The sequence below is a fragment of the Schistocerca serialis genome, chromosome 3 (genome assembly GCF_023864345.2).
Source record: "Schistocerca serialis cubense isolate TAMUIC-IGC-003099 chromosome 3, iqSchSeri2.2, whole genome shotgun sequence".
Lineage (NCBI taxonomy): Eukaryota > Metazoa > Arthropoda > Insecta > Orthoptera > Acrididae > Schistocerca > Schistocerca serialis.
This window is the reverse complement of record NC_064640.1, coordinates 447,135,363-447,163,033: the sequence shown is the minus strand read 5'-3', so window position 1 is coordinate 447,163,033 and position 27,671 is coordinate 447,135,363. Positions and strand designations below refer to the sequence as shown.

Genomic DNA, 27,671 nt, shown 5'->3' with positions numbered 1-27,671 from the left:
ACTGTGGCAATAGTGTGGCCCATTGTAAACACGTCTGGCCCAGAAATGTATGGCGTCAAACACTGCCGGCCAATAGTGGCCCGTAATGCTGTACATGTGGCTGCCATTCGTATGGTCGCAATATTGCCGTACAACACTGAGATATATTGTCAGCAAAGTTCAATTTTTATGGCGCATGCAAACATACCTTTGGGGACGGAGCAAAAGTTCGAATTGGGGGAAGAACACCGACCGTGTTCTTTTCAGAGGAACCATCTTGGCATTAACAGTACACGATTACGGAAAGCTAGAAGTAACGTAAGCAAGATGTACTACGGAGATGCTCCGTGAGCCCAAATGAGACTCCATGGAAGAAAGCTGGCGTTTTTGTCGCGAAATACTATCGAGAAAATTTAGAGAAGCAGCATTTGCGGCTGACTACAGCACGATTCTACTGTTGTCAACGTACATTAATTCATGCGAAGACAATGTAAGAAAAATTAGGGGTCGTACGGAGGCGTTAGATACTCTTTTTTCCATCGCTCCATTTGCGACTGTAGCAGGAAAGGGGATAACTGGTAGTGGTATAAGACACCCTCGGCCGCGCACTGTATGGTGACTTGCGGAGTATGTACCGGGTGGTTATAACTGAAGTGTAGCTACTTTCGGAGGTCCAGGGTGGACTGTAATTGTCGTATGGCAGCGAAACTTCGTACACAAGCTAATGCGTTAACGCGGAACCGATTTACACTGGAAAAAATTAGTTTCAATTGTGGCCACTAAGCGCAAATCTGGCACTGAACACAGTTTGTATGACTGTACGATATCCATGCTGTCATTTGACTAGCCATAACGTCAGTGAACAGAGAGACCGTGCGTTGTTAGTGAAACTGCTTTATGTGAACGGCAGAAATTACAGTGCTGCTGTAAGAGAATATCGCCGACGGAGACGCTCGATGTCATTGAATGGTTTGAACAAAATTACAATGAAATTCGAAAACACAGGTAAGCTTCGTGTGGCACCTGGAAGAGGTGGGCGTCCTTTCACAGCCGAAGTTATCGACGAGGTTGCTGTTGCTGTAACTGACCATGCAGCATGTGCCCCGGGGAGTGCTAGTGCTCGTGCTCGTGCAGTGTCACGAGGCCTGTCAATCCCATGGTCAACGGTACGGAAAGTTTTGCGATCTATTTGACATTGGTACCGGTACAAGATCCAGACGGTGCAGCAACTCAAACGTCATGATCCGCAGCAACGTTCTGGATATGCTCTTCCGTTTCTGGCACAGATCAAAGCTGACGACATGTGGCTGGGCAATATTCTATGAAGCGACGACGCATATTTAAAACTACAGAGATATGACTACGCAGAATTGCCGAATTTGGGGTACTGTTGCGTGTCGTGCACGGAGAGCCATTGCACTGGCCGTATGGGACTGCATGATGTGGATTCGCAACCACCTATGTTCTCGGTCCGTTCTTCTTTGAAGAGAATACACCCAGAGGGCCTGTCAGATATACCGTGACGTCTACGTTATCTAGACCACTTCCTACAGCATGTGACTCCTGCTCTGGAAGAGCGCAACTATGTGGAAACCACTGTTTTCATGCAAGATGTCGTCAACACACCATTTCGCTCGCCCAATGAGATATCTGCTTAACGTAACCTTCCACGAACGTGTGACTTCCAGAGGTTTTCTAGATGCATGCATTCAAGATCACTTTATCCTCATCCATGTGCCTTGTGGCTCTGGGGTAACTAAAACAACGCGTTTACCAGGGACACGTTCGGTCTCTACTCGTACCTTATCTGAAGGCCAGTATACACAAACACGTTGCTCAGATTCCAACGGAACTGCTGAGAGCGTTTCCGGATGAGCACTATGGGACTTAACTTCTGTGGTCATCAGTCCCCTAGAACTTAGAACTACTTAACCTAACTAACCTAAGGACATCACACACATCCATGCCCGAGGCAGGATTCGAACCTGCGACCGTAGCGGTCGCGCGGTTCCGGACGGAAGCTCCTAGAACCGCTCGGCCACCCGGCCGGCGATGCAACATCTGGTCGACGTCTCCGGTTCCCATACTGAACCAATTGTGTAAGCGGCGGTTAATAATAAAATTAACATTATGCCTTTATCACTTGTTTGTCTTTTTCTGCCCACATCCTGTTCCTAATCCATTACATAGGAAAACATTCCTGAAGTTCTTTCTCACATTTACAGCGTCATATGTGCACCTAGCGGCCGAAATCGGAACTGTTTTCTTTTCCAGCATAAATCGATTCCGCATTAACGCATTAGAATCTCTACGAAGTTTCGCTGCCGTAAGATAATTACAGCCCACATTGGACCTCTTTAATTATAACCAGCCGGCATGTAAATGTAGATGGCCCGACGGCGATGTGAACCGTCGTCCTCCCACATAAGAATCCAGTGCCTTAACATCGCACAATCTAGCTCGGTACGTGTATCGATCACGGGAGTCCGTAACACGTAAAAATTTCCCTTTGATGTGATAAAAACCAAAGCTTTGTAATGAATCCACGCCCAGAAATTCTAAGCATTAAGGTCATGTGAACGGGAAGGCCATATTAATGGATCTCCTCGACCAATTCGTTGGCATTAAATGTAGGGGTTAGGCACTGTCGTACCAAGTGCAGACAACTGGATGGCGTCCGTAATGCATGAACGACAGTCCTCTACTAGAGTAACGTTCTCCAACTGTGACCATAGTTTGCTGCGCAGAAATTGCTGAGGAAAAGCATCTGTTAATATGTCTCGCCTTGTTAGTCTTCCCACAAACAGAGATTAAAGCGAACTTACTTTCATGATCGCTTCTATATTTATATCTACTTGTACGTTGGTATCGTGGTAATTTATTACTGCACTCCTGAATCCTGCCACATTCGCAAATGAATGCAACCTGTGAATTGCATTATCTCTAGCTCTCAACACCGTACTTGAGGAATGGATGACCTAGAAGACAGTTGTAACTACTATGCGAGATGTTATCAGAATCAGTCGATGGAAGAAGTAAACAAATAAAAAACGAGTCAACTCAAATAGAAAAAACGTCCTAAATTACCGAAAAATTAATATTTTCCGCACAAGTAAAACTGCCTACAGCTCAAGACGTTTATGTTACCGAACATACATTCAGTGCGTCTTTTATAATATAATATTGGCCAATACTGTCTCCTGTACGAATATCTGATTATTTTCTTTAACACCCTGTATGGCACCTGGGAGCACCTACGGTAGTGTTGCATCGTAGTACTTGCTAGTAGAAAATGTTCAACTGTCTAGTTACCAGTAGAGTTTGTTTCTCGTCATGGTCCCTATTTAGTAGTTATTATTTAACATTAGCACAAAAATCCGTGCACTGCTCTGTGAGATCTTTTCTCGATAATTCTCCAATATAAACAAAAATTGAACGGTTAACTTCAGAGTTGATGGTTTAAATTGATATGCTCCCTTTCCGACACGTTCCGTTTGTTTTGCTTCTCGTTATAACCTCAACAAGGAGATACCGAATGGAAACCTTACTGTGTCTCCCCTCGCATGGAGATGGGGGAGGTGAGCTGGAGCACCGTTATGTAGTAGTCACAATGCCCTTCGTACCACCAAATACAAGTCTTCCAGCCGGAGAGGCAAGGTCATCCGCAGGAAGTGCAGATATGTCTCGGCTATGAGGCGTTGTTGTTGCCGGTAATCCGCGCCCACACATTGAGGCTCAACCAGTGCTGATGGTTCGCTGCCACTAGAACATTACTACAGACAAAACATGCCCGGCGTGTTCTCATGTGTGCTTTCAGTCACTGAAACCTACATTGTCAGAGATGTTTTGCCTACACATTCAAGTGGACGCAATCCCAACCACATGTCCTTATGACCCTTCTCTACTAATTCTCTCAGGGATCGTCTCCTGCAGTTTGCCCCCGTTTAGCACCATCACCCTGAACACTAGAAGACAACAAGAAATATTAAATGACATTGACATTCTAAGCTGAAATCCTGCTATTGGAAGGCATGACATACTAGAGTAACGACAGAATGTCGTGGTCGTATCGTGATATGTTTATTAAACAACTGACTGCATGAATTATAGGAACTATTATTGATAACGAGTTTCACTACTGGCAACTGATCACTTTCATATCAGTTACTGGGAAAAGACTGTTTCTACAAGTACTGATACCTACACTCTGACACCCTTTTTCTAGTAACTGATCCAAAGATGGTCCGTGTCCTGGACTGAAAACTAGGATACAAAAAGTCTGATACACACGGTCAGTTTTTTAGTAAAGGTAAGATCGCTGCATAAACTATACTACATACTCATTACCTAAAAGTTAGTTATCAGTGGTTGTAGCACAAAATGTCTTAGAAGAAACACTAAAAATTTAATTCAAAGTATCACAAAACAGGAGTTAATATTTCTTAAGTTTTATAACGTTGAAAGAGGAGGGAGGGGGCGCGCGCGCGAGAGAGAGAGAGAGAGAGAGAGAGAGAGAGAGAGAGAGAGAGAGAGAGAGAGAAGATATGATTTACATTTCGTCACAGACTGACGTAATCTACCAAGTGCGGCAGGTAAACGTTTCACGAACTAATCTCTGTCAATTCAACAATGCATCGACAGTAAGGACACCCACATCTCCATTTTGATGTTAGCTAGTATACAAATGGCTTTACTGGTATTTCTCCTCCTCTCCAAACGTTAAAGATCAGTATTCGGTCAAAGTGCGCTTTTGCTAAGCTCTGCGCTCAATGTCACAGCGTAATAGAAGCCACGTTTTGTTTGTTGCGGTATTTTTGAGTATTTTGTGCGAAAAGTAACGATAACGCAGATCTTGGTTAATCAAAAGCGCTACCCACTCTTCCTCCACTGAGCAACAGCTTCGGACTCGATTTCACGGTACATTCAGAAGTTCGTTTCCTACGCATGTTAGTTCTGACTCTGTAGTTGCTCGGTAGGAAACTCAGAAGGCAGGTCGCATATCTCTTGATGGTGACACTAAATGCGAAAGTTACACATTCTATTCCAGGAGGCTTTTGTGGGGGCTGGAGATTCCTTGCTAAAACAAGTCGACAGCCGCCAACAGTAAATGCGCGGATACTATTATCGTTATGCTCAATGACACACTTGTAGCTAACTTAGCACGTGCGCACACTAGGAGAGTCAAGGCTTTAAACAGGGTGATCCACCTGGTTACGTTTTCAGAAAGCAAAAGTAGGTAGGTTGTAAGTCGCTTTAGGTCTCTACGGCCGGAATAAATTGACTGAATCTTGAAGTTTCATTAAGTGTCGTGCGTGTATGAAAGCAACTATCTCGCCCCTCAGCCATAGCCAAATGCTACGTCCGAAGACTAGTTGCTAATGGCGTGGAAGAGAAAATAGAAGTCATGGTCCTTCTTGGTGTAAGGTTGGAGGGATCAAAATAGTAATTTATCTGTCCAAGCACCATTTCACAACGATACCAGATTCACCGACGTAATACAAGGGAAATTGAAGTCATATGTGATCAAAAAGTAAAGGCAATTTTTAAATTTCGCAGACTTTATACATATGACTCAATTTTTTTATCTTGTTGGAAAACATGTTCCTGATGTATGTTTGCTTTTTTCAACTGTTTTGAATATTTAGTTTACTGTTAACAGTCGAAAAGGTTATACGCGTTTTCGAGTGCTCTGCAAATTTTTACTTTCAAAAACGATGGCTAACAGAATTTGCATTAAATTTTGCTTTAAAAATGGAATGAAGTGCAGCATCACATTCGAGATGTTGACTGTGGTTTCTGGCGAATCTGCTATGAGTAAGACAAGAGTGTACGATTAGTGCAAACCTGTCGAAGACGGTCGAAATGAAGTTTAAGATAACGCCCGCCCTGGAAATTACTGACGACAATGTGGAACAAGTAAAGAAAATGGTTCTGGGAAATCGCCGTATAAGCATCAGAGAAGTTGCTGATTATGTCGGTATATCCTTTGGCTCATACCAAGCAATTTCTTCCGATGTTTTGGGCATGAAAAGTGTAGCAGCAAAGTTGGTCCCGAAATTCTTGAATTTCGACCAAAGACATCGCGTAGACATCGCTCAGGAATTGCTGAATGAAGTCGACAACGATCCAAAACTTGTAAAGGAGGTCATAACAGGTATGACGTCAAAACCAAGGCCCATTCATCCAAATAAAAACTGCCTGTAGAACCAAGACCGAAAAAAAAAAAAGATCGATAATTTCGATCACATGTGAAGGTTCTCCTCACTGTTTTCTTCGATCACTATGGCGTAGTGCCTTATGGTCGAATGGTCAATAAGGAATACTATCTGGAAGTCATGCGACCAGAGCCGCGAGGAGTGGCTGTGCGGTTTGAGGCGCCATGTCATGGATTGCGCGGCCCCTCCGGTTCGAGTCCTCCCGTGTGTGTGTGTGTGTGTGTGTGTGTGTGTGTGTGTGTGTGTGTGTGTGTGTGCGCTTTTTAGCACAATTTAGTTTAAGTAGTGTGTAAGTGTCTAAGGAGCGATGACCTCCGCAGTTTGGTCCCTTAGGAATTTGTTCACGATATTATCGGACTAGAAACAACCTTCACCAAAAAAGCGAGAGCATAAAAATTGTAAATCACTACGTGATACCGATAAACATACGAGATTCTCCTTTTTTTGTTACTGCCTTTGTCCCGCATCGTGCGCAAGGTCGGCAAGCTTAACTACGGATTTGTCATGGTTAATTTTAAGGTTTGGCCGGATGCCCTTCCTGCCGCCACCCCATACCCCGGGATGGAATTAGTGTACCCCAGCTGCCTGCATCAAGTGTAAACTATGATATAGTGCGAACGTTTTTCAAATGTCTGCGAGGCGTGTAACTGAAGCTGGACGTGGGGATGTGGAAAACCGCCTAAAACCCACATCCAGGTTGGCCGGCACACCGGCCCTTGTCGTTAATCCGCCAGGCGTATTCGATCCGGAGCTGGCGCGCCCACCCGAGTCCAGGAAGCAGCGCATTAGCGCTCTCATCTAACCTGGCGGGTCAATAAACATACGAGACAATGAGACAGAATTCCTGAGTCTCGGATAGTCCACACCGCATTTTTCAGTCGAGGTATGCGTGCATGCGCAAAAATAGAAAGGTGGATCAGAAAGAGTACTCACCTTGACCTTTTGGATGACACCATCGAGCTGACTTCTGTCCTTGAGCTCGCTGGAAATATTGGTCACCCTGTTGGCGAGATCCATCATCTCCTCGCGCATGGTGACCATCTCGCGCTGCAAGCAGCGCACTCTCTGCAGCTCTTCTGCAGTGCTGTACAGTTGCTGCCAGCGATCCAGCCAGCCTGAAAGGAAATGTGCGAACATAGGAGTAAAATAATGCGTTGGCATACGGCTTGTAATCCAAAGAATTTGAAATTCATCACTCAGTTACCCACATTCTCTTAACGGTCACTTCTAGTATACGAATCGGTCTACAGAGAATAAAAACATTCTGGCAAACAGGAAGTATCTGCGAACACATCTATACCAGAATCCTCAATTAAAAGCTTACTTTAGAAAAGCATCTTCTAATTACAGCACAGTTTCGATGTAAATTCCCTGACATAAGTTCTCCGGGTAGAACTACGCATAAAAAAAGGAAATATTGTGTTAAACTCTTTATAGTATCTAATGCACATTCGTCTAGCAGAACGACTATCACCGACGCGAACCGTTATATTATAAGAATGACACTGGAAAAAACAAATCAATATCACCTTGGGAAGTTTAAACAATACGTTTCTCTTGAAAAACGTACCAGTTTCGAAGGTGAAAAATAATTATAAGGAATGAATGCAGAATCCACAAACAACATGTAGCGCAAGTTCAAGTAAGAAGTTAACAAAGATGCAGTGACGTAAATATTACTGAGGCACCGCCAAAGGATATGAATAAGTTAGTTTTTACGAAAAACGAGCTAAATGAGATTGTTACTATAGTGTCTTACACATTCTCCCAGACTTATAGTTACTGTCGTGTACTGGACGAGTAAAGCTTGATAACGTACCCTACTTTTATTTCATTTTTCCTATAGCTGTGCTGTCTTTATATGAGCCTCGAATATTTTATGGACTGTCCTGTTCCCATCAATGTTTTCGTCGACGAGACGCCAAACAGTTGATAGGGAATCGAGTTCGAGTCCCGCTCTGGGGCAATTTCAACCTGTCAGGAATTGTCAGAACAGCGCACACACTGCTGCAGAGTGAAATATTCATGCTTGACACCATAATTATCAAATGTGCGAAGAATTCGGTACCAACAACAAAAACTAACACCATATCGTAACATAAGGGCAACGTGCCTCCGAATAAGAAAAATTGTGCGTTTTGTACGGGAAATTCGTTATTTCTGCCTTCGTAGTAATCTTTAGGGCAAGCAAATGTCAAAAGTTATTTGGATATCCCCACTTCATTCCGCCATGTAAAAGCAGAACCAATGCAGCCAAAGACATTCACGCAAGTCTGTGCAAACGTAACGGATCTACACGAATAATTAAGCTGTTCTGCTTTTGACATCTTACGTTAGTTTGGATTGCGCTCGCCAACGAGTACATCAGTAGCCAATTCAGGGCAATACTCAGTGCACAGTTAAGTCCATCGAAAGAGAATTTGACACCGAAGACACCGAGTCGCTATTTCAGTGTCACGGAAATGGCAAAAACGCCAAACATCATTAATTTTTAAGCATGAAATTTATGTATCTGAGTGTCACCTTTTGAGTAAAAAAAAATTATGTAGCGCCTAAAACTGATGGACTGATGATATCCATTCCATTTGTCTATGTTTATAGAACATAGTTCATTCACAGCAAACACTATTAAAAACGTATGTGTGGAGACTGTCACGAGGGAACCCGCTGATTCCATTTTGTGGCCGTTTTGTTCAACAAGTGAAACAAAAACGATGATTCTGGTAGAGGAACACACTATTAAAAATGCTAGCTAATGAACAGGTTCATCCTTTAATCCCTCTCACTCGAAGATGGCGAGAAAATTATTTCGAAACAAAACAATACTCCAAATTCCAAATCTGTTCCACTTTCCAATTTCTTTTACAACTAACCGCGCGATACACTACCTTACGAGCCAGACTCAGATCAAAGCAAGACGCTGTTTAACGTACACGACACAGTCCAACCTGTAAGTGATTTTATGCGATTTCCCACAATCTAGGCAAATGTCGAGTGTGTTTCTCACATCCACCTCCAAAACAATGCACAAATCGTTGGAACTCGAAAAGGCACACACAAATAAAATAACCATCGAATCCGAGATGGGTTACTGTCCAATGTTTGCGGATCTCGAAAAGTAACAATTTCAGTGTTCAAAATCAATGAGAGGATAAGATGTATGTCAGTTTTTAACATGAAAGGTACGAGACAGAGGAGTGCATAACTCATTAAAAAAAACTTCAATGTGCAGATTCCTGAAACACCCATATAAAACATATCTTAATTTGAAGTTTAATCTCTGAGAATTTTTGCAACACAACACAGACTCTACCTTTCGTGGGTCATTTATGTGTCTCACTACTATCTCGCACACAACCAAAACGTCCTTCACTAGTCAATATTATTGCGTTAGGGGCTTCGCACTTTACTCTTTACCTGCACCCATCCTGTAAAACGGGTTAAGGGACTTTTGCTGGTTGGGCGAGGCAGCTGGTTGGTCAACTCCGAATATTAAGTGCAATGGTGAAGGTTGCCACGTTACGCATACGTAATTCTTATTCTCAATACATTATTCCTCACCATGACGCTCGTCTTGCCATAGTAAAAAGAAAAATCTATGTCACAGTGGCTTCCAGATTCCAAATGAAAGCTTAAAAGTAGAAAGAGATTTCCACTCTGCAGCGGAGTATGCGCTGATGTGACGCTTCCTGGCAAATTAAAACTGTGTGCCGGATCGAGACTAACTCGGGACCTTTGCCTCTCGCGGGCAAGTGCTCTACCGACTGAGCTACCCAAGCACGACGCGATTACTGTTGACACAGACTCCAAGAATGACTTTGCCCCGCTTCTCAGGATTCAACCCACAAATAAGATATGTCGCGAACAACGAAGATATGTCAGATCCAACCAGGTTACTGAACAGTTCATTGTCACAACATGCGGGGTAGCCGTCTCTAAAAGAGGTTTTAGTAATTCTGCGTAATACTGTTATAAGAGGTTTTGAAATAAATGACAGTCCCAACTTTTAAGTAACGAAACACTTTTTCCAAATAACAGATGATACGGAATACACGAATCACAGATCTAGCATAACGCAAGATTGCCGCAGCGCCGCAATAACGCTTTAATTTCTAGCCTCGGCACACGACAGAAAGCTTTCACATAACGACAGTGCAGCTAGTTTACGCATTACTTACCTATTATTTGCTCAGACCGTTGTATCGAACTTAAGATGCAGGCTAAGCTAACAGAAGTTGTTTCTGAAGAAGGGTTTCACGTGTCCAGTATACGTTAAAGGAAACAGTTGTTCTGATACACTTTTCATTGTGCCAGCGGAAGCCACGAAGGACAAAGCGTCCATTACAGTGACAGAGCTCTAACTAGTCATAACGTGCAAGACTAATTACACAAATACGCCGCTGCCACGAAAGGCTGACCGCTGCTGTTGAGCGCAGATCACGGCAGCGCTTCTGATACCGCACTTCTAAGCTAATGATGCCGCATTAACTATACAGGATGTACATGAAGTCCGGGAATACTTTCAATTATTTATTGCACAAGAGTCTAATATTGTACAGATATCACACATCTGTCATTTTGAAGGGAAACCCTGAAAGTGTTTCCCCCCCCCCCCCCCCCCCTTCATGTATACCGCCACAGCGTACTTTGGTAATTTGCCGATAGTCAGCGCAAATTGCAAAAATGGTGAGTTCAGGTGCGGAGAGAGCTTTCTGTGTGTTGGAGTTCGACAAAATCAAGTATGCTACAGCTGATGCCTCAAATGCAATCAGACGCTCCGTTTATCTTTAAGCAGGATGGGGGCTCCACCCTATTTTCTTCATGAAGTTCGTGGTTACCTGAACGCGGAGCTGCCGCATCGATGTATTGGCCGTGCTACAGAAAGGGGACAGCTGTTTCATGAAATGGCCTCCCCGATAACCAGATCTCACTCCATGCGACCTTTTTCTGTGGGGACACAAAGATCTGGTGTACGTACCGCCTCTACCAAGTGATGTAGCAGAGCTCCGGGAGAGAATACGGGAAGCGATTGCCGTATTGACGTCTGCCGCGTCACTCATAGTTTGCATATCAAATGTTTGTAAAAAAGGCTTTCAATAAATAATTGAGTGTTCCTGGACTTTATGTACACCCTGTATATTCGTGTAAGTTCCGTAGCAGTAATTTCTAGCCTGGGCACACGACAGAGAGAGAGCTTTCACATAACGACAGCGCAGCTGGTTTAAGCATTACTTAACTATTTTTGCACATATCACCGTATCGGTATTGTTCAGCAATATCATCCTACTAAAACGCAATTAGTAGTTTCAGATGTGCTGAACTACTCAAACCCAGATTAAGAAAACTAAATAAATTAATAGAAGGTATCTTTGGTTGACATACTGAACAGTATACATGTCCACCACAAATTTTAATGAGTCCGTTAATTGACTTTCGATATGTGGCATGTAAGTTTATCCAGAAAATTCCATTTACGTAACATAATTAGGAGATAGCACTGTTCGACATATAAAAAAAAAATGAAAGAAAACTACTTGGCTCGTACAGCAATAAAGCAATAAGTATGAAGTCACAATGATAACGAAATTACATCATTACGTTTCGGAGAATTCGGAGTTACTGTAACTGCGCCTACCAGAACATCGTGATAGGGGAAATCAAGGACGAGCCTACAATACATTTTTAGAAAATCGCACTCCTTTCGTGACCAGATCGAAACGAATGGAGTGATAAGACGATCCTCCCCCTACAGAAGTGTTGGTGACGATTGCAGACGGTCTGACTAGGTTTTACGACTGTAATCACCAAATCTTACTTTAGTGGTTTTTGAAACCTTGTCCACGGCCACGCCAAATGATACGAATACGTGCTCGGGTAACGTATGGATGTTTAATATACTTAGGTGTAATTAACGGCATGCTGTGTGGTATGGTTGCCCACGATGCACAGATAATAAATCTAAATTCTAAACGCAATTATACCAAATGTCTCTATATCCCCATTTAGCTCGTCCCGTAACAAAATGATAGTGCTGAAACGAAATTATCAACGTCTTGCTTTTCCTTTTACAAGATATTTACGACTGCCGTTTCGCAATTTGCAATTCGTTTTACTGTCAAAATCTGGGCAATGTCTACTATTTAAAAATAAACTGCAGACAGCACGTAATAATGCCGCGAAACTGTACTCCTGCAGCAAGCTACAGCAAATGTGTGTGGTGTAATGCAGTCGCTTGGTCGGTCGTACTGCAAACTCAGCTTGGCCTATAAAACAAGCTCGATGAAGGTCGACCGCGGCAAGACAAAAGGAAAACCGTTCTTGGCACCTACGAGTAAGCAGCCAATGTCTCAACGGAAGGCCCTTGTGTATCGCCCACCAGAAACCTAACACACGGAAATGAACTTTCAGTAACTTCGTTTAGCATCCAATGTTCCTGTTTCTTATCAGCGTGTGAAACCATACTTTCATGCGTTTTCCAATATACGACGAAAGAATGATATGCAGTATATGTGAGGAAGCTGCGTAGGTCTTCTCTCCACCTCTGCATGCGCGCCGGTAAAACGAAAAAATCGTGTCGACTTCGCTGGCTGATAAAGCAACCGTCACGAAGGTCGTTGGGTCCGCTTGATAATGTCTTTTGCACGAGCACTTCACTTCATACGGCGGGAAGTGCGCCCTAAATCAAGGTGTCACTGATGTGAAAATGACGTGCTCTTAAAAACCCCTTAAGAACTCAGTGTGCACAGGCGCAGGAAACACAGTGGTTTGAACGAGAAACCATGTTCACACACACACACACACACACACACACACACACACACACACACACACACACACACACACAGGGAGAGAGAGAGAGAGAGAGAGAGAGAGAGAGAGAGAGAGAGAGATATGCTATTACACTGGTTTGTAACCAACTAAGTACTGTGGTAAAAACATCCAACGCAAATTACTGTTGTACTATTAAACAGAACGCATGGGTCACCAGAGGAAGGACACGCACTGAACATATAGACGAAAGTTGTACTTTTCGTGTGTACCTTAGCACTGGGCATTATTAACACACTGGGTAAATTGGTTAATATACAGCACGTTACCGAGTCACAATAAAGTACAGTAGGTCATTCATCAGCAGACTTGGGAGATCGAAACACACTGTTTTAAACGCTTGTTGTTGATATTGTTATTTGTAGATGGTCCGCCCTTAAAACGAAACTCTTATGTGACAAAACTGTTTCCGTTATACTTCGGAGAATCAACTGAAGATATCATTGTGTCTGCACTTGCAAATCCTATGTCACATTTTATCTTAAAAATATTCACTGTGAAATTACCGGGCGTGGTGGCACAGCGGGTAAGACGATGGATTAACATTCGGAAGAACCGGAGTACAAGTCTCCGTCCGACAATCTAAATTTGGGTTGTCCTTGGCCTCCCTAAAACGCTGAAGTCAAATGTCGGGAAGGTTCCATAGGCATAAATAAGGCCAAGTTGCTTTGCCATTCTTGTCCAACATGAGTATGTACATCGTCTCAAAACGCCTTGTCGTAGAAGGGGCGTCAAATGTTAATGGGAAGAGACAGAGAGAGAGAGAGAGAGAGAGAGAGAGAGAGAGAGAGAGAGAGAGAGAGAGAGAGAGAGTGACGTGACTTTGACCGTTTCCCTCGAAAGATAACCATTAGCAAACAACTCAGTGCGTAAAACTAAATACATCTATTATGTTGCAGCACACTGTCTTAAATGAAAATGATTCACAATCAAGCGACTGACTAAGATTTCTACGGTGTAAAAATATGAAACTAGACAACTGCAATTTGCCAGACAATTAAGTCAGTTTCACGTAACGTCTATAGAACATGTTAGCAGTTTCATTAGGTCCTGTCAGAGTATTGCTTCGTCCAGCTTCCCCATCGAAAGAATTTGTAACCCCCCTACCTGTGATTTCATTACGATACAATTCCACTATCACGAGAAAATCACATTGCTCGCATTATTAAGCAAAACTGGAATTAAGGAAAATTCTAGAATATCTCCTACAGAATAAGGATTACCATAAAAAGTCACTCACATGGGGAGAAAGCAATTATGTGTGGCTTTTCGATAGTGGAGGAGTACGTCCTCGATTTATAAGCAGCCAATGATTCCCATCAGGAAACGCGTCCCCCATCACCATCAATGGTAACTAGCAATGCTTCTGAGTTTCTAATACAAACACTAAAAGTTCGGACTTGACAGCACGTAAGCAGCATAACAAAGTAAATAAAATGTAGTTACAAATGCGAAATCCGCAATTAAATGTAGGAAGTCTACACACTAAGTTTCAATACTGATCAGTTTGAAAAGTACAGTGTAAACTGACTACATCACAGTTTTACCGGGACAAAATACACATCACCCAGTCGTTGATGTCGAGGGAGTATCGTGATCAAACAATACAAGTTTTTGATGACAGCAGCTTTAGCATTTGCTGAACGTTTTGTTGTTTCTGGATACTTCCTTGCAATACCAAAAATATGGCCTAGTCATTCCTAGATAAGTGTATATTGCATCAGCACATTTTTCATAGTTGATGTGCCCAACACGCATGAAAATGCTTGTGGAACATTTGCCTATTAACACAGCTTCTTCTGAATTTACTTTGAAATTTTAGTTTCTTGAGGACTGTGCCTGCAGTGAAATATGTCTTGAAAGAACATTGTAAGTAAGGTTCCAGTATCACTGTTTCTGAAGATTTCCATTATCAAGAACCTACGTATACAAAGTTTGATAATTACAATGTACTAGAGTTCAGTGTTATTTTTGCTGAACACAACTTCGAAATATACAGAAAGCCTACCACCACCGATTTAATCACAAATGCCGAATCATGTCATCCCACTTCACATACATTTGCATATTTCAACTCCACGATCGATAGATTAATAAATTTTACACTATATAAAGAAGCATTCGATAAATAATTTGAAATACTACATTATATAGCTTACGCGAACAACTTTGATCCTAAAATTGTCACCCAATTATATAAAAAAGTAATAAAACCAAAACGAGACACACTACGCAAAGACATCAACCTAATTAGAGAAAACAAGACACACACACTAAATTAAAATACATACCCACGGTATCTTCAGGTAACATTTCCAACCAAATGAACGCACTTTTAAAAAACACGATAAATTAAAATCGAGTGACTCTTCCGAAGCACGAGAAATGCCCAGAGTGGATACATATGCCAAAGACATCTACAGACATCGTCATCTCTGATCAAAGTCTGTTCTCACACAAATGTAAAGCATCTGTGGTGTCAACTATCCCATACTAAATATTTACAATTTCCACTAAAACGTCACACCCTGCTGTATGAAAACTAACAGAACAAAGTCAACGTGAAATGTACCACGAACAGTAACGCCAGATGTTATTTATACGTCAGAAAAACGTTACGTTAAGTTGAGAACCAAAGATAGGACATACATACTTACGACACCTAAAGATAGAATCACCTCTGACCATAGTCTGTTACTATTTAAATACAAGACATATATTATGTGAACTGTCAAAAATTACAGTAAATATAACAAAATATTACGCCATTCTGTATTAAAAAGTACAAAATCGACGTTAAATCGATATTTTAGAATTTCACGTGAAATTTGACTGAAAAGTAAACAGATACAGTCACACCCGATGTTATATACGTCAGGACGAAGCAAAAGAAAGTGTTCCTCTTACACACACAATTTAGAAATATAAACATTAATTACAACATAGTTATTTGTGTAATTCGCGATAATGAGAATTACGACTTATTTCTGTTATACCTCAATTACTCACGAAATTCTTCACTTATAAAAATTAAGTCTAAAATTCCTGTAGCACTATATAGCACACTGTAACTTTGCATATGCATGTACTTGAAAATGGAAGTCTTCCGAAACAGCTGTCGTAATACTCAGTAAATGTTTTACGCAGTCATACTGGAACCTTACTTACAATGTCCTCTGAAACTGCAGTTTTTATAAAACGACAATGAGTTAAGTACAGGCCGAACGTAGACATCGGGCTACGCTACAGATCAATCTGCTGACATCACTTTTCGCGGACTCTCAACCAAATTGTCATCTTCTAGTATAACCTAAGCCTCTAACTACGCTATGTATCAGTGTCACCACAACCATGAGTTCAAGGGGAAACCTATCACACACTAGTCCATACCTATCGACACAGTCCTAATTTTAAAAACCAAATACCGATACTCTACAAAAAATAAGGGCAAAAATCTATTATAGAAAAAGTCGATTAAAGATGTTTCAACAATGAAGTAAGAGGGCCGAAATTAATTGGTAAGTTCATATTTTATTAGTTAAATGAAAAATCATACGGGTTTGATATCGATTCTAAGACTTTTGGGCTTAATGGGCACATAAACATCGATGAATATCCCACGACAAGAAAAAACGCATTTAGCGTATTACTGATTAATGAATTCTTTACACCAAATCCACCTGATATTTACTCGAGAACTAGAAAAACATCCTATTTTAAGTCATGCGCATGGATTTCCGGTAATTTCGATTCTGACCGAAAGTTTTCATCAGAGGCGAAAGGTACCGAATACATACCAGCGTCAAAGAGTTTGACATATGCTATCATTCTGCAGTGTGAGCCTCCTCGCCGTGTCTATCATACAAAGCTCAGCACTCTAAACGATACGTGTTTCAACCGGATCCATTCAACAGGCACAGTTCCCCAAGTAGTTAGTCCGTTGCTAATGACCTCGTCACAAGCAGGTGTGAGTGACACAGGTGGGAATACTTAATAGAATGTGAAGGGGGGAGGGGGGGATACTGAACAGCAAGGAGGGAGGTGACTAATTACATTTACCGAAGGTTTGAGAGAGCGGTTGATTGATTGAGGGCGGTTATGAGACAATACGGCGAGGTCATCAGGCCTGCAATTCAAAAATAACGTGAGTAAGATAGACGTGTCCACTAAAAGTGGGCGGATCCAGTCAGAGGGGTCAAACTATAAAATGAGAAAGCTAGAAGCCCACACAGTAGAAAGCGTAAAAGGGTAGGCCAAAGCCAGAATCTGGAAAAACAGAGGGATAAAAGAGTGGTCTTTCTAAAGGGGGTAGTAGTCATCGGTCCTAGACCCAGAAAATACGAAGAGAGGCCCCAAAGCATAACCACCCTGCCCCTGCTCCACTAGTAAATGAAAACTATGTAATTGAAAATAAAAAGCACTTTCGCGAACGATACTGAGAACCAGTTCAATCATCTGTGAATCATCTGCTAATATTAAAGACAAGGAATCCGGAAGGCTATACTTAGTATGAAGGCCCAAAAGAAACGGACATTCCACCAGTATATGGGATACCGTCAGTCTGGCTCCACAGCCACAGTGTGGGGGTGGCTCCTTACACAAGAGAAAACAATGCGTGAGCCTAGTATGACCGATGCATAGACGGAATAAGAAAGTGGACTCTTTCCGAGAGGAGTGGAAGGAAGAGCGCCAAACTGTAGTAGTCTCCATGATTGTGCGAAGTTTATTACTGACAGCAGTAGGGCACCAGATGCCATTCCATTTTTGGGCAAAGAGAGATTTAATGTGTAGCCGCATATCTGCACCTGAATTCATGAAAGGAAATGGGGGACAAGTACTGCTTCTAGCCAAACGGTCAGCCAATTCATTCCCTGGGATGCCAACATGACTTGGGACCCTAAGACAGACAACTAAGCAGGTGGCACGGCCAACGGCAGAGATAAGGTCATAGACAGAGAGGCCAAAGGATGACGAGACTAGCATCGGTCTATAGCCTAAAGGCTGCTCATTGAGTTGGTACATATTAAAACACTGTGGAGGGGGGGGGGGGCACTATCAATGGCTAGCAGTTCTCCTATGAACAACACGGCATGATCCTTGCAGTAAATGGTGTTCCATGCCCGCAGAAGACGTAAAAGCGTATCCCGTAGTACCTATCGTTTTAGAACGATCAGCATCCTTGAACTCTTCGAGGATGGAATGTACAAGATGCCGCAGTATCATAGGGGCGACAAATCTTAGGCACTACAATTGGTCGGTCTTAATCCATGGTCTATGCACCATACGGAAATACACGGGGCACATCATTCCAGTGAGTGGAGATGGAGATCCCAAAAGAGGGAAGTGAGGCGCATTCCAACCAGCAATGCTACCTGAGAATGGGTATCAGGGGGAGATATCCCTCATTTGCAAAGAGAAAAGTTTACATGTGATGGTCAGGGAATCGTTGAATGGCGACTGCGTAAGAAACCAGGAGTTGGCTTCATCGCATTTGTAGAGGGAATCCCCGTTTCTGTAAGGAGATTGTCGATGGGACTCGTGAGGAAGGCACCAATAGCCAGACGCACCCCATAATGATGAACAGGTTCAAGCAGTTTCAGAGTGGAAGGAGCCGGTGAGTCAGGAGCCAGGAGCCTGACAGCCATAACCTAGTCTGGACAAAACCAGAGTGCAGTAAACATGAAGAAGAGTAGCATGGTCCGCACCCCAAACTTTTTGGGCCAGGAGGCGGAGACAATTAAGTTTCTGCATGCAGGTAGTCTTCAGGTGGCGAATATGGGGTAGCCATGTCAGCTTGTTATCAAAAATAAGACCCAAGAAATGGGACTATGCAACAACATCTAGGAGCTGGTTGCCTAAATAAAGTTCTGGATCGGGGTGAACTGTGGTTGACAGCAAAAATCCGTAACCCTCGTTTTAGAGGGAAGAAACTGGAAGCCATGGGGAAGTGTCCACGCAAAGGCCTGTTGGATGGCGCCTTGGAGCTGGCGTTCACAGCAGATGCTTCTGAGTGGGAGGTGCACAATATGCAAAAATCGTCGACATACAACTCCGGTGTAACCAGAGAGCCAACAGAGTTTACAATCCCATTGATGGCGACGAGGAAGAGTGTGATACTTAACTCCGAATCCTGTGGGATACAGTTCTCCTAGATCCAAGGGATGCTGAGTGAAGTGTCAATTCTAACCTCGAAGTTCCGTTGGGTTAAAAATTCACGGATAAAAATCTGAAGGGGGCTGCGAGAGTCCCAGTGATGGAGGGTAACTGCAATGGGATGGCGGCAATCCGCGTCATATGCCTTATGTAGGTCAAAGAAGACTGCGACAAGGTGTTGGCGTTTAGCAAAAGCCCGACAGATTGCAGTTTCCAATCTGAGTAAGTCGTCAGTTGGAGACAGTTCTTCCGCAAACCACACTGCGGCCACGAGATTCGAATACCCAACATAATCAGAAGCTAACCATCCTCTCGATCAGTTCACGAAGTACGTTCGTCAGGCTAATCGGTCGGTAGCTGTCGAGACACATTGGATTCTTCCAGGCTTAAGTACAGAGATAACTATGCTGTCTTGCCATTGCGAGGGGAAAACAACTGTGAGCCAAATGTGGTTGAAGACCCTGAGTAGATGTTACCTCTGGGTAATTTCCAAGTGATGGATCATCTGGCTGTGGATGGAATCTGGGCCTGGGGCTGAGTCATGTGGAGAGGTAGGAGCCTGCAAGAATCCCTAGTCAGTGAAGCTTCTGCTTGGCGGGGGTTTAAACAGAGGTGGGTTTCTTCAGCTCATTGCTTCTGCAAGAGAAAGGTAGCAGGATAAGGAAGAGGGCGCAAATGCTGTCACAAAGTGCAAGGTGTTCTACAAAGACTGATGAATCAGTGCACAGAGCACCATGTACGATACGACTCTGGACAGTTGATTGTCACTGGTGGCCCAGAAGGCTGCGGAGCTCTGGCCAAGGCATACGTCCCCAGCATTCCTTTTTACTCTGCATGATAAGGTAGCGAGCCTTAGCACAGACACGCTTAAAAGCGATAATGGTATTCTGACAACAGTGTCACTGCAGCGCCCGCCCGCGGTCCTAGATAGCGAGAGCTACGTCCTTGGTCCACCACGGTACCAGACGACGACGACGACGACGACGACGACGACGACGACGGGGACCCATGGATAGGCGGTAGCAGTACCAGCGTAATGAAGAATAGTGTCAGAATACATCCTGCACGACTGCATCAATGTAATCCGAGAGAGGTGTCCAAGTGCACAGCAGAGGTATATATTGGCCAATTGGCTCTGTCGAATGCCCAACGTCTGGGCCTGTCTGCCTGGCGGCGGCAGGGGAATGGTAGAAACACCTGAAAGTAGTCACTGTCACAAAGATCATCATGTGGTGACCAGTGTAGTGAAGCTATGATAGCAAGGGAGAAGATCGTGAGATCGATAGCAGAAAAGGTGGAATGAGGTTACTGAAGTGTGTGAGAAACCGTCATTGAGGAGAAAAAAATCGAAGTCTGTAGTAAGTTGGTCAATAAGATGATCCTTACTCATTGAAATGGCACTCCTCCCCAGGAGATGGTGTGCCCTGAAGCCCCGAGGTGGTGGTACGAGAGCGAGAGTTGCTGTATTAAGGTAGGCAGTTCAACACAGAGAAGTTGCCTACCTGGAGGGAGGTAGACACCGCAAATGGTAATTTCTGGGGTCGTTCGCACTCGTACCACTATTGCTTCCAGTTTGGTATGAGGGGGGGACCCAGTCACTAATGGCATCAGTGCAAAACGAAGTGCAGACCCCTCCAGATGCAGTACCAGACCAGGCATAGTTCCGACAGAGCGCCCAATAACCATGAAACGTTGGAAAAGATAACAGAAGTGCGTATTTTGAAAAGAAAGAACACAGAATAAGAGGTAGGTGTCGGTAACATCCGTTGCAATTCCACTGGACTATCGTGTAGCGAGAATCCAGGTTAGACATGAAGCAGCTCAGAGGAGTACATGCATCAGGTCAGCAGTCATCACCAACGATGATGGAGGTGACATACATAAAAACTGGGTCTGATTCGGAGTGAGGAGGAGTGGACTAAGACCCCAGGATGCCGGGGAAGTCTCGTCCTTGGACTTTCACTGCTGCTGCTGCTGCTGCTGCTGCTGCTCCTCCTCCCCTCCCCCTCCCTCGGAGGGAGGTAGGAGGTGTTGTCAGTAAGGGAACAGATGGCAGCAATGTCTGGATCAGACAGAGAGCGAGCAGCTTTCGGACCCTTGGAGCGTGTATCCCTTGTCTGATCCAAGGTTGCAGGCTTCCTATCTAAGAACACTGGGGAGGGGTGTTCTGAGAGGAAGCCCCGTCCCTACCAGGAGCCAGAGAAAGGACAAGAGCTGCCAGCGTGGTAAGAAAAAGGTGGGAGGGGGATGGATGTAGTAACTGAGGCAAAAGTAGAAGACATCGGCACTGGATGGAGTCAGTCATCTTTTTGACAAGCCTCAGTGTAAGACAGACGAACCAGGGACTCATACACACGCATTTTCTTTTCTTTGTTGTAAGCTGGAAAATCTGGCGAGCGTGGAGAGTGGCGCTAATGACGATTTACACACATATGTAGCGGAACATAGAGGCTTCCCTCTTGGAGAGAGATTCCACAGCCAACACAGAGGGTCCGCCATACAGCGGGAAGACCTATGCCCAAAATGCAAGCACCAAAAGCATCTCATGGGTGGTAGGATGTACAGCTTCACGTCACATCGGTAACACACAACCTCGATCTTCCCTGTGAGGTTATCTCCCTTGAAAGCCATAATTAAGGCGCCATTATCGGTGCGCTTGTCTTTACAACCTTTCAGCACACGTCAAACAAACTGAACGCCACGTCACTCCAGATTAGCGTCGAGTTCCTCACCAGTTTGAAGAATGAGGTCCCTATGAAAAATCACTCCCAGGACCATATTCAGGTGCTGGTCAAAGGTAATTGTTTGTTTGTTTGTTTGGGGTATAAAGAGACCAAACTACAGAGTCATCAGTCATTTTTTCCTGACGCAAGCAAGCTCAAGGTACAAAAACACCCAACACAACAACTAAAAAGATAACGAATGGAAAGAACAAAAAACGGAGAAAACATACACCACAAGGAAAAGTAGAAGAAGAAGAAGAAGAAGAAGAAGAAAATAAGAAGATATTAAAAACATGAAGCAGATGGTCTGGGCTGGCTGATCACAATAATAGAAGAGGATGAGCCAGCCACTCTGCAACCCATTAAAATGTCCACCCGAAAAAGACAAGGCGAGATGAACACATGTACGCAAAAGACGACCAACAAGACAAACAAATGCAAAGAAAGTGAGACAGAGTTAAAATTGAGGGAGGGTGGCGACCTCTGAGAGAAGGGTAAATGCCCACCCTTAGATGGTACAATAAAAAGGCCACTCACGAATAAAACAAAACTAAATCTGCTGTTGAGGCAGACGCCGACGGTAGGGTGCTGGGAAGGTTAAAAGTCCGTCGCAGAGCGGCTAAAAGTGGGCAATCCAGCAAGATGCGGACGACAGTCATATGTGAGCAACGGTGACACCGCGGTGGGTCCTCACGACGAAGCAGGTAGCCATGTGTTAGCCACGTATGGCCAATGCAGAGCCAGCAGAGAACCATAGCGTCCCTCCGACAGGCCCGCATGGAGGTCTTCTACACATTTATAGTCTCCTTAATGGCATGCAGCTTGTTGTGCGTACTGAGATTATGCCATTCCGTCTCCCAAAGCTGAAAAACCTTGAGCATTATAATGACCGCAGGTCAGTTACAGGAATGCCGATCTCCAGAAGCGGTTTCCGTGTAGCCTTTTTGGCCAGCCTGTCGGCGAGTTCATTTCCTGGGTTTCAAACGTGGCCTGGGGTCTACACAAACACCACGGAACGACTGGACTGTTCCAGCTCATAGATGGACTCCTGGATGGTCGCTACCAAAGGATGGCGGAGGTAGAACTGGTCAAGAAGTCAGTACAGAGAATAAACGACTCGCCAGGGCATGAGCGGATGCGCCCAAGAGCACGAGAAATGGCCGCCAGCTCTGCAGTGAAAAAACTGCAGCCATCTGGCAAGAAGTGCTGTTCAATATGTCCTCCATAAACATGCGCAAAGCCAACGTGCCCATCAGTCATCGAGCTATCACTTTAAACAACTTCATGGAGCCAGTACATGTCAAGAATCGAGAGGAAGTGACAGCAGAGAGCCGCGGGGTTAACTGAGTCCTTACGACCATGTGAAAGGTCCAGGCGAAGCTTCGGCCTAGGTGTACACCATGGAGGTGTCCGTGACTGGACCTTGAGTATAGGTGGTAAAGGCAAGGACTCCCACTTCAAACAGAAGAGTTCGAACGCGAACTGCAATCTTATGCCCTGACCAGGGCCCCCGATGCGGGAGATGAACCACCAGGGATGGGAAGAGGAGATGATTATTTGGATGTTTAGGAGAACTAAGAATGTGTGCAACGTAGCTGGCGAGCAGTTCTGCATGCCTGAACATCAATGGAAGGACTCCGGCCTCCACCAGGGCGCTCGTCACCGGACTCGTTCTAAAAGCTCCCGTTGCCAGTCGAACGCCACAGTGGTGCACTGGGTCGAGTAAACGCAACACCGAGGGCGCTGCTGAACCATAAACCACACTCCCATAGTCAAGGTGGGATTGAACAAGGACCTTGTAGAGCTGCAGCAGCGTAGAGCTATCTGCATCCCAGTCGGTGTTGCTCAGGCAGCGGAGGGCATTGACGTGCTGCCAGCACTTCTGCTTAAGCTGACGAAGGTGAGGAAGCCACGTCAATTGGGCGTCGAAAATCAGTGCTAAGAATCGGTATGTCTCCACTACAGAGTCGATCGTCATTAAGGTAAAGCTCTGGCTCCAGATGAACGGTACGACGCCGATAGAAGTGCATGTCACACGACTTTGCGGCTGAAAACTGGAAGCCGTGGGCTAGAGTCTATGACTGTGCATTGTGGATGGCTCCCTGGAGGCGCCGCTTAGTAACACCAGTACTGGAGGAGCAGTACGAAATGCAAAAGTTGTCTTCATTCAGAGAAGGTGAGACGGACGGCCCGGCAGCTGCTGCTACACCGTTAATGGCCAGTAAAAATAGACACATACTCAATAAAGAGCCCTGCGGGGCCCCATTCTCCTGGATATGGGGGGGGGGGGAGGGAGGGGGAACAATGGGAGACACCAACTTGGACACGGAAAGTATGGAGCGACAAGAAATTTTGGATAAAAATCGGGAGAGGGCCTGGAGACCCCACTCAATGTGGCAAGGATATGATGTCACCAGGTGGTGTCATACACTTTTCGAAAATCAAAAAAGATGGCAACCAGGCGTTGGCGTCTGGAAAAGGCTGTTCGGATGGCAGACTTGAGAGAAACTGGATTATCACTGGTAGAGCGACCCCGGCGGAAACCGCCCTGGCATGGAGCCAGTAGGCCACGTGCCTCCAGGATCCAACACACCCGCCGGCTTCCCATTCGTGCTAACAGCTTACAAAGAACGTTGGTGATGTTGATGGGCGATAGCTATCCACATCAAAGCGGGTTTTTACGCGTTTTGAGCACTGGAATGATGGTGCTGTCCCGCCATTGCAATGGAAAGACGCCATCGCACCACATCCGGTTGAAGATCACGAGAAGATGTCCCTTGTAGTCGGAGGAGAGATGTTTGACCATCTGACTGTGGATCCGATCTGGCCCAAGAGCTGTAACAAGGCAATGTGCAAGAACGCTGAGGAGTTCCCATTCTGTTAATACAGCATTATAGAGTTCACTGTGACGTTCAGTGAACGAGAGGGCTTTGCTTTCCATCTGCCATTTGAGGGTGTGAAATACTGGGAGGTAATTCTCCGACACAAAGGCTCGAGCACAGTGCTCGGCAATTGCGTTTGCGTCGATAGATAACACGCCACTGATGTTAATGCCAGTAACAACTGTTGGGGTCTGGTACCCACAAACAGGTCCCATCTTGGTCCAGACTTGGGAAGGTGACGTATGGCACCCAATGGTCGAGACATACCTCTCCCAACATTCCTGTTTCCATCTTTTTATAAGCTAGAGAACGTGGGCATGGGACCGCTTAAAAGCTATTAGGTGCTCTAGGGAAGGATGCCACTTACGTCGCTGTAGAGCTCGCCGACGTTCTTTAATGGCCTCAGCGATTTCCTGTGACCACCAAGGTATTGGCTTTCGCTGGGGGCAGCCTAAAGAACAAGGGGATCGTGTTTTCCGCCGCAGAAACGATCATTCTGGTGACCTGCTCAACTACGACATCGATGGTACCTTGTGGGGGAAATTCAACGGTGACAGCAGAGGTGAATGCATCCCAGTCTGGTAGACGTCACGGGGAATGGCGCTGGGGGAGTGACAGGAAGATGGGAAAGTGGTCACTACCATACAAGTCATTGTGTGCTCTCCAGTGGCTAGATGGGATAAGTCCTGGGCTGCAGAGGGATAAACCACCAATGGCCGAGTAAGTGCCATGAGCCACACTGAAATGTGTGGGGGCTCCAGTATTTAAGAGACAGAGGTCGAGGTCGAGGTCGAGTTGAGACAAAGTTTCGACGTTTCTACCTCGGCGAGTAAGCGCAGTGCCACCCCACAAGGGGTTATGAGCGTTAAAATCTCCCAAAAGTAGGAAAGGTTTAGGGAGTTGATGTATCAGTACAGCCCATGCGTTCAGGGGTACTGCACCATCTGGAGGAAGATATACGTTGCAGACAGTTAGTTCCCGGTCGTCGTCGTCCAGACAGCCATAGCTTCAAGAGGGGTTGGAAGGGGCACAGATTCACTGCATACTTAGTTCAGGGCGGACACAAACTCCACCTGACACACTACTATAGTCGCTACGGTTCTTGTATAATCCCCTATAGCTGCGGAGGGCAGGGGTCCGCATTGCCGGGAACCAGGTTTCCTGGAGGGCAATGCAGAAAGCAGGTGTCAAGCTTAACAGTTTCCGTAGCTGAGCCTAGTGGTGGAAAAAACTGCAATTCCACTGGAGAATGACGTTATCGTGAGGCTGAGAAGGCATGAAGCATGCAAGGAGGCAGGTTAAGCCTCAGGGTCACCTGCTGCCATGGATTGAGTATGTGAATGAGGCATTAGTGAGATCCAGGTCCTCAGGTGCAGAATTTGTAGGGAGTAGTGGTGATGGGGCCACCAGAAGGTCCTTTTTCTTAGCAGACTCCTTTGTTTGCTTGCCCTCTCGCTTCTCTTTAGGGGCTTGCTGGGAGGACTTATCCGGAGTAGCTTCAGGCACAGAGGAAGACCATGAAGCTCTTTGTCCAGCAGCTTTTGTGCTCCTTTAGCCACTGGCGAGTGTCCGCTGCAGCATTACTAGAGACCTTGGGAGAGAGGGTCCCAAGTTGCCCCTTCCACATGAGAGGAGCCGGAGGAAGGGACCGATGTCCCCTGCGTTTGGGGGGGGGGGGGGGGGGGCGGGGTCTTGCTCCCGAAGTAGGTACTTTGAGAGCAATGGAAGGAGATTTTCCCCCTAAAACCAAGGGGGTAGATGTATTCTACAGGCCCGGAGGGTCCACTGTTCGTGGCACAGACTTTGGTACAACTGGTACTTGGGATGGCGATGGTAATGTAGCTGCATCATAGGTCGACGTCAACCAAACGGGGTGTAATCGTTCAAATTTACACTTAGCCTTTTGTTAAGTCAACTGGTCCAGGGTCTTTTACTCCATGATTTTCTGCTCCTTTTGGAGTACTGTGCAGTCTGGCGAGCAGGGGGAGTGCTGCTCTCCGCAGCTGATACAAGTGGGAGGAGGCGCACATGGAGTATCTAGATGCAGGGGGTGTCCACAGTCTCGAAATGTGGTGCTGGAAGTGCAGCGGGCATGTGCCAGAATTCCCAGCACTTAAATCACCACATAGGGGAAGGGATGTATGGTTTAACATCACAGCGGTAAACCATAACCTTGACCTTTTCAGGCAATTAATCACCCTCAAAGGCCAAGATGAAGGGACCAATAGCAACCCTGTTGTCTTTGGGTCCCCTGTAAACGCGCCGGATGAAATGGAACACCCCCCTTTCCAGATTGGCGCGAAGCTCGTCGTCAGACTGCACGAGGAGGTCGCGATGGAAAATAATCCCCTGCACCATGTTGAGGCTTCTATGGGAAGTGACAGAAACAGGAATATCACCCAGCCGGTCAAAAGTAAGTAACGCCTGGGATTGTGCTGGGGATGCAGTCTGAATCAAGACTGCACCACTTCTCATCTTGGTCAGCGCTGACACTTCCCCAAACTTATCATCAAGATGTTCAACAAAAATTTAAGCTTCATAGGTAGAAAGGACACCCCCACCCCCCCAATTCTGCTACAGATTAAACACCGAGGCAAATGTGGCTCTCTTCTTTCTGTAGCCCTATGTACCTCCTATGGTGTAGCGAAGGAGGGAAACGATTAAGGGTCATATCTTTCAGCATTGTACTCGATTTTGCCCTTCTTAGAGACTGCTGGCACTGTACAGTCACCAGCAAGAGATGACTTAGTCCGCTTCATTGCGGGTCACCCGCCCTGATACCACCCACTCCGATTAGGGGCTCTCCCCACAGGCGCCACCCAGCCACAACAGAGGCCACCTGGCATGATGGCCGTTGCCAGGAGTCCTGATGTCTCAGGAAGACAGGCATC

At 45.1% G+C, this 27,671-nt stretch overlaps 1 protein-coding gene across 1 annotated transcript in view; it reads right to left on the bottom strand.

The window, feature by feature from the left end:
- The window catches only part of LOC126470344 (uncharacterized), a 913,419-nt gene that overhangs the window by 67,029 nt on the left and 818,719 nt on the right, over positions 1 to 27,671 (bottom strand). The window contains exon 19 of the mRNA XM_050098134.1: positions 7,128 to 7,309. Coding sequence (XP_049954091.1) covers positions 7,128 to 7,309 — 182 coding nt within the window. The remainder of the gene's footprint in view (positions 1 to 7,127; positions 7,310 to 27,671) is intronic.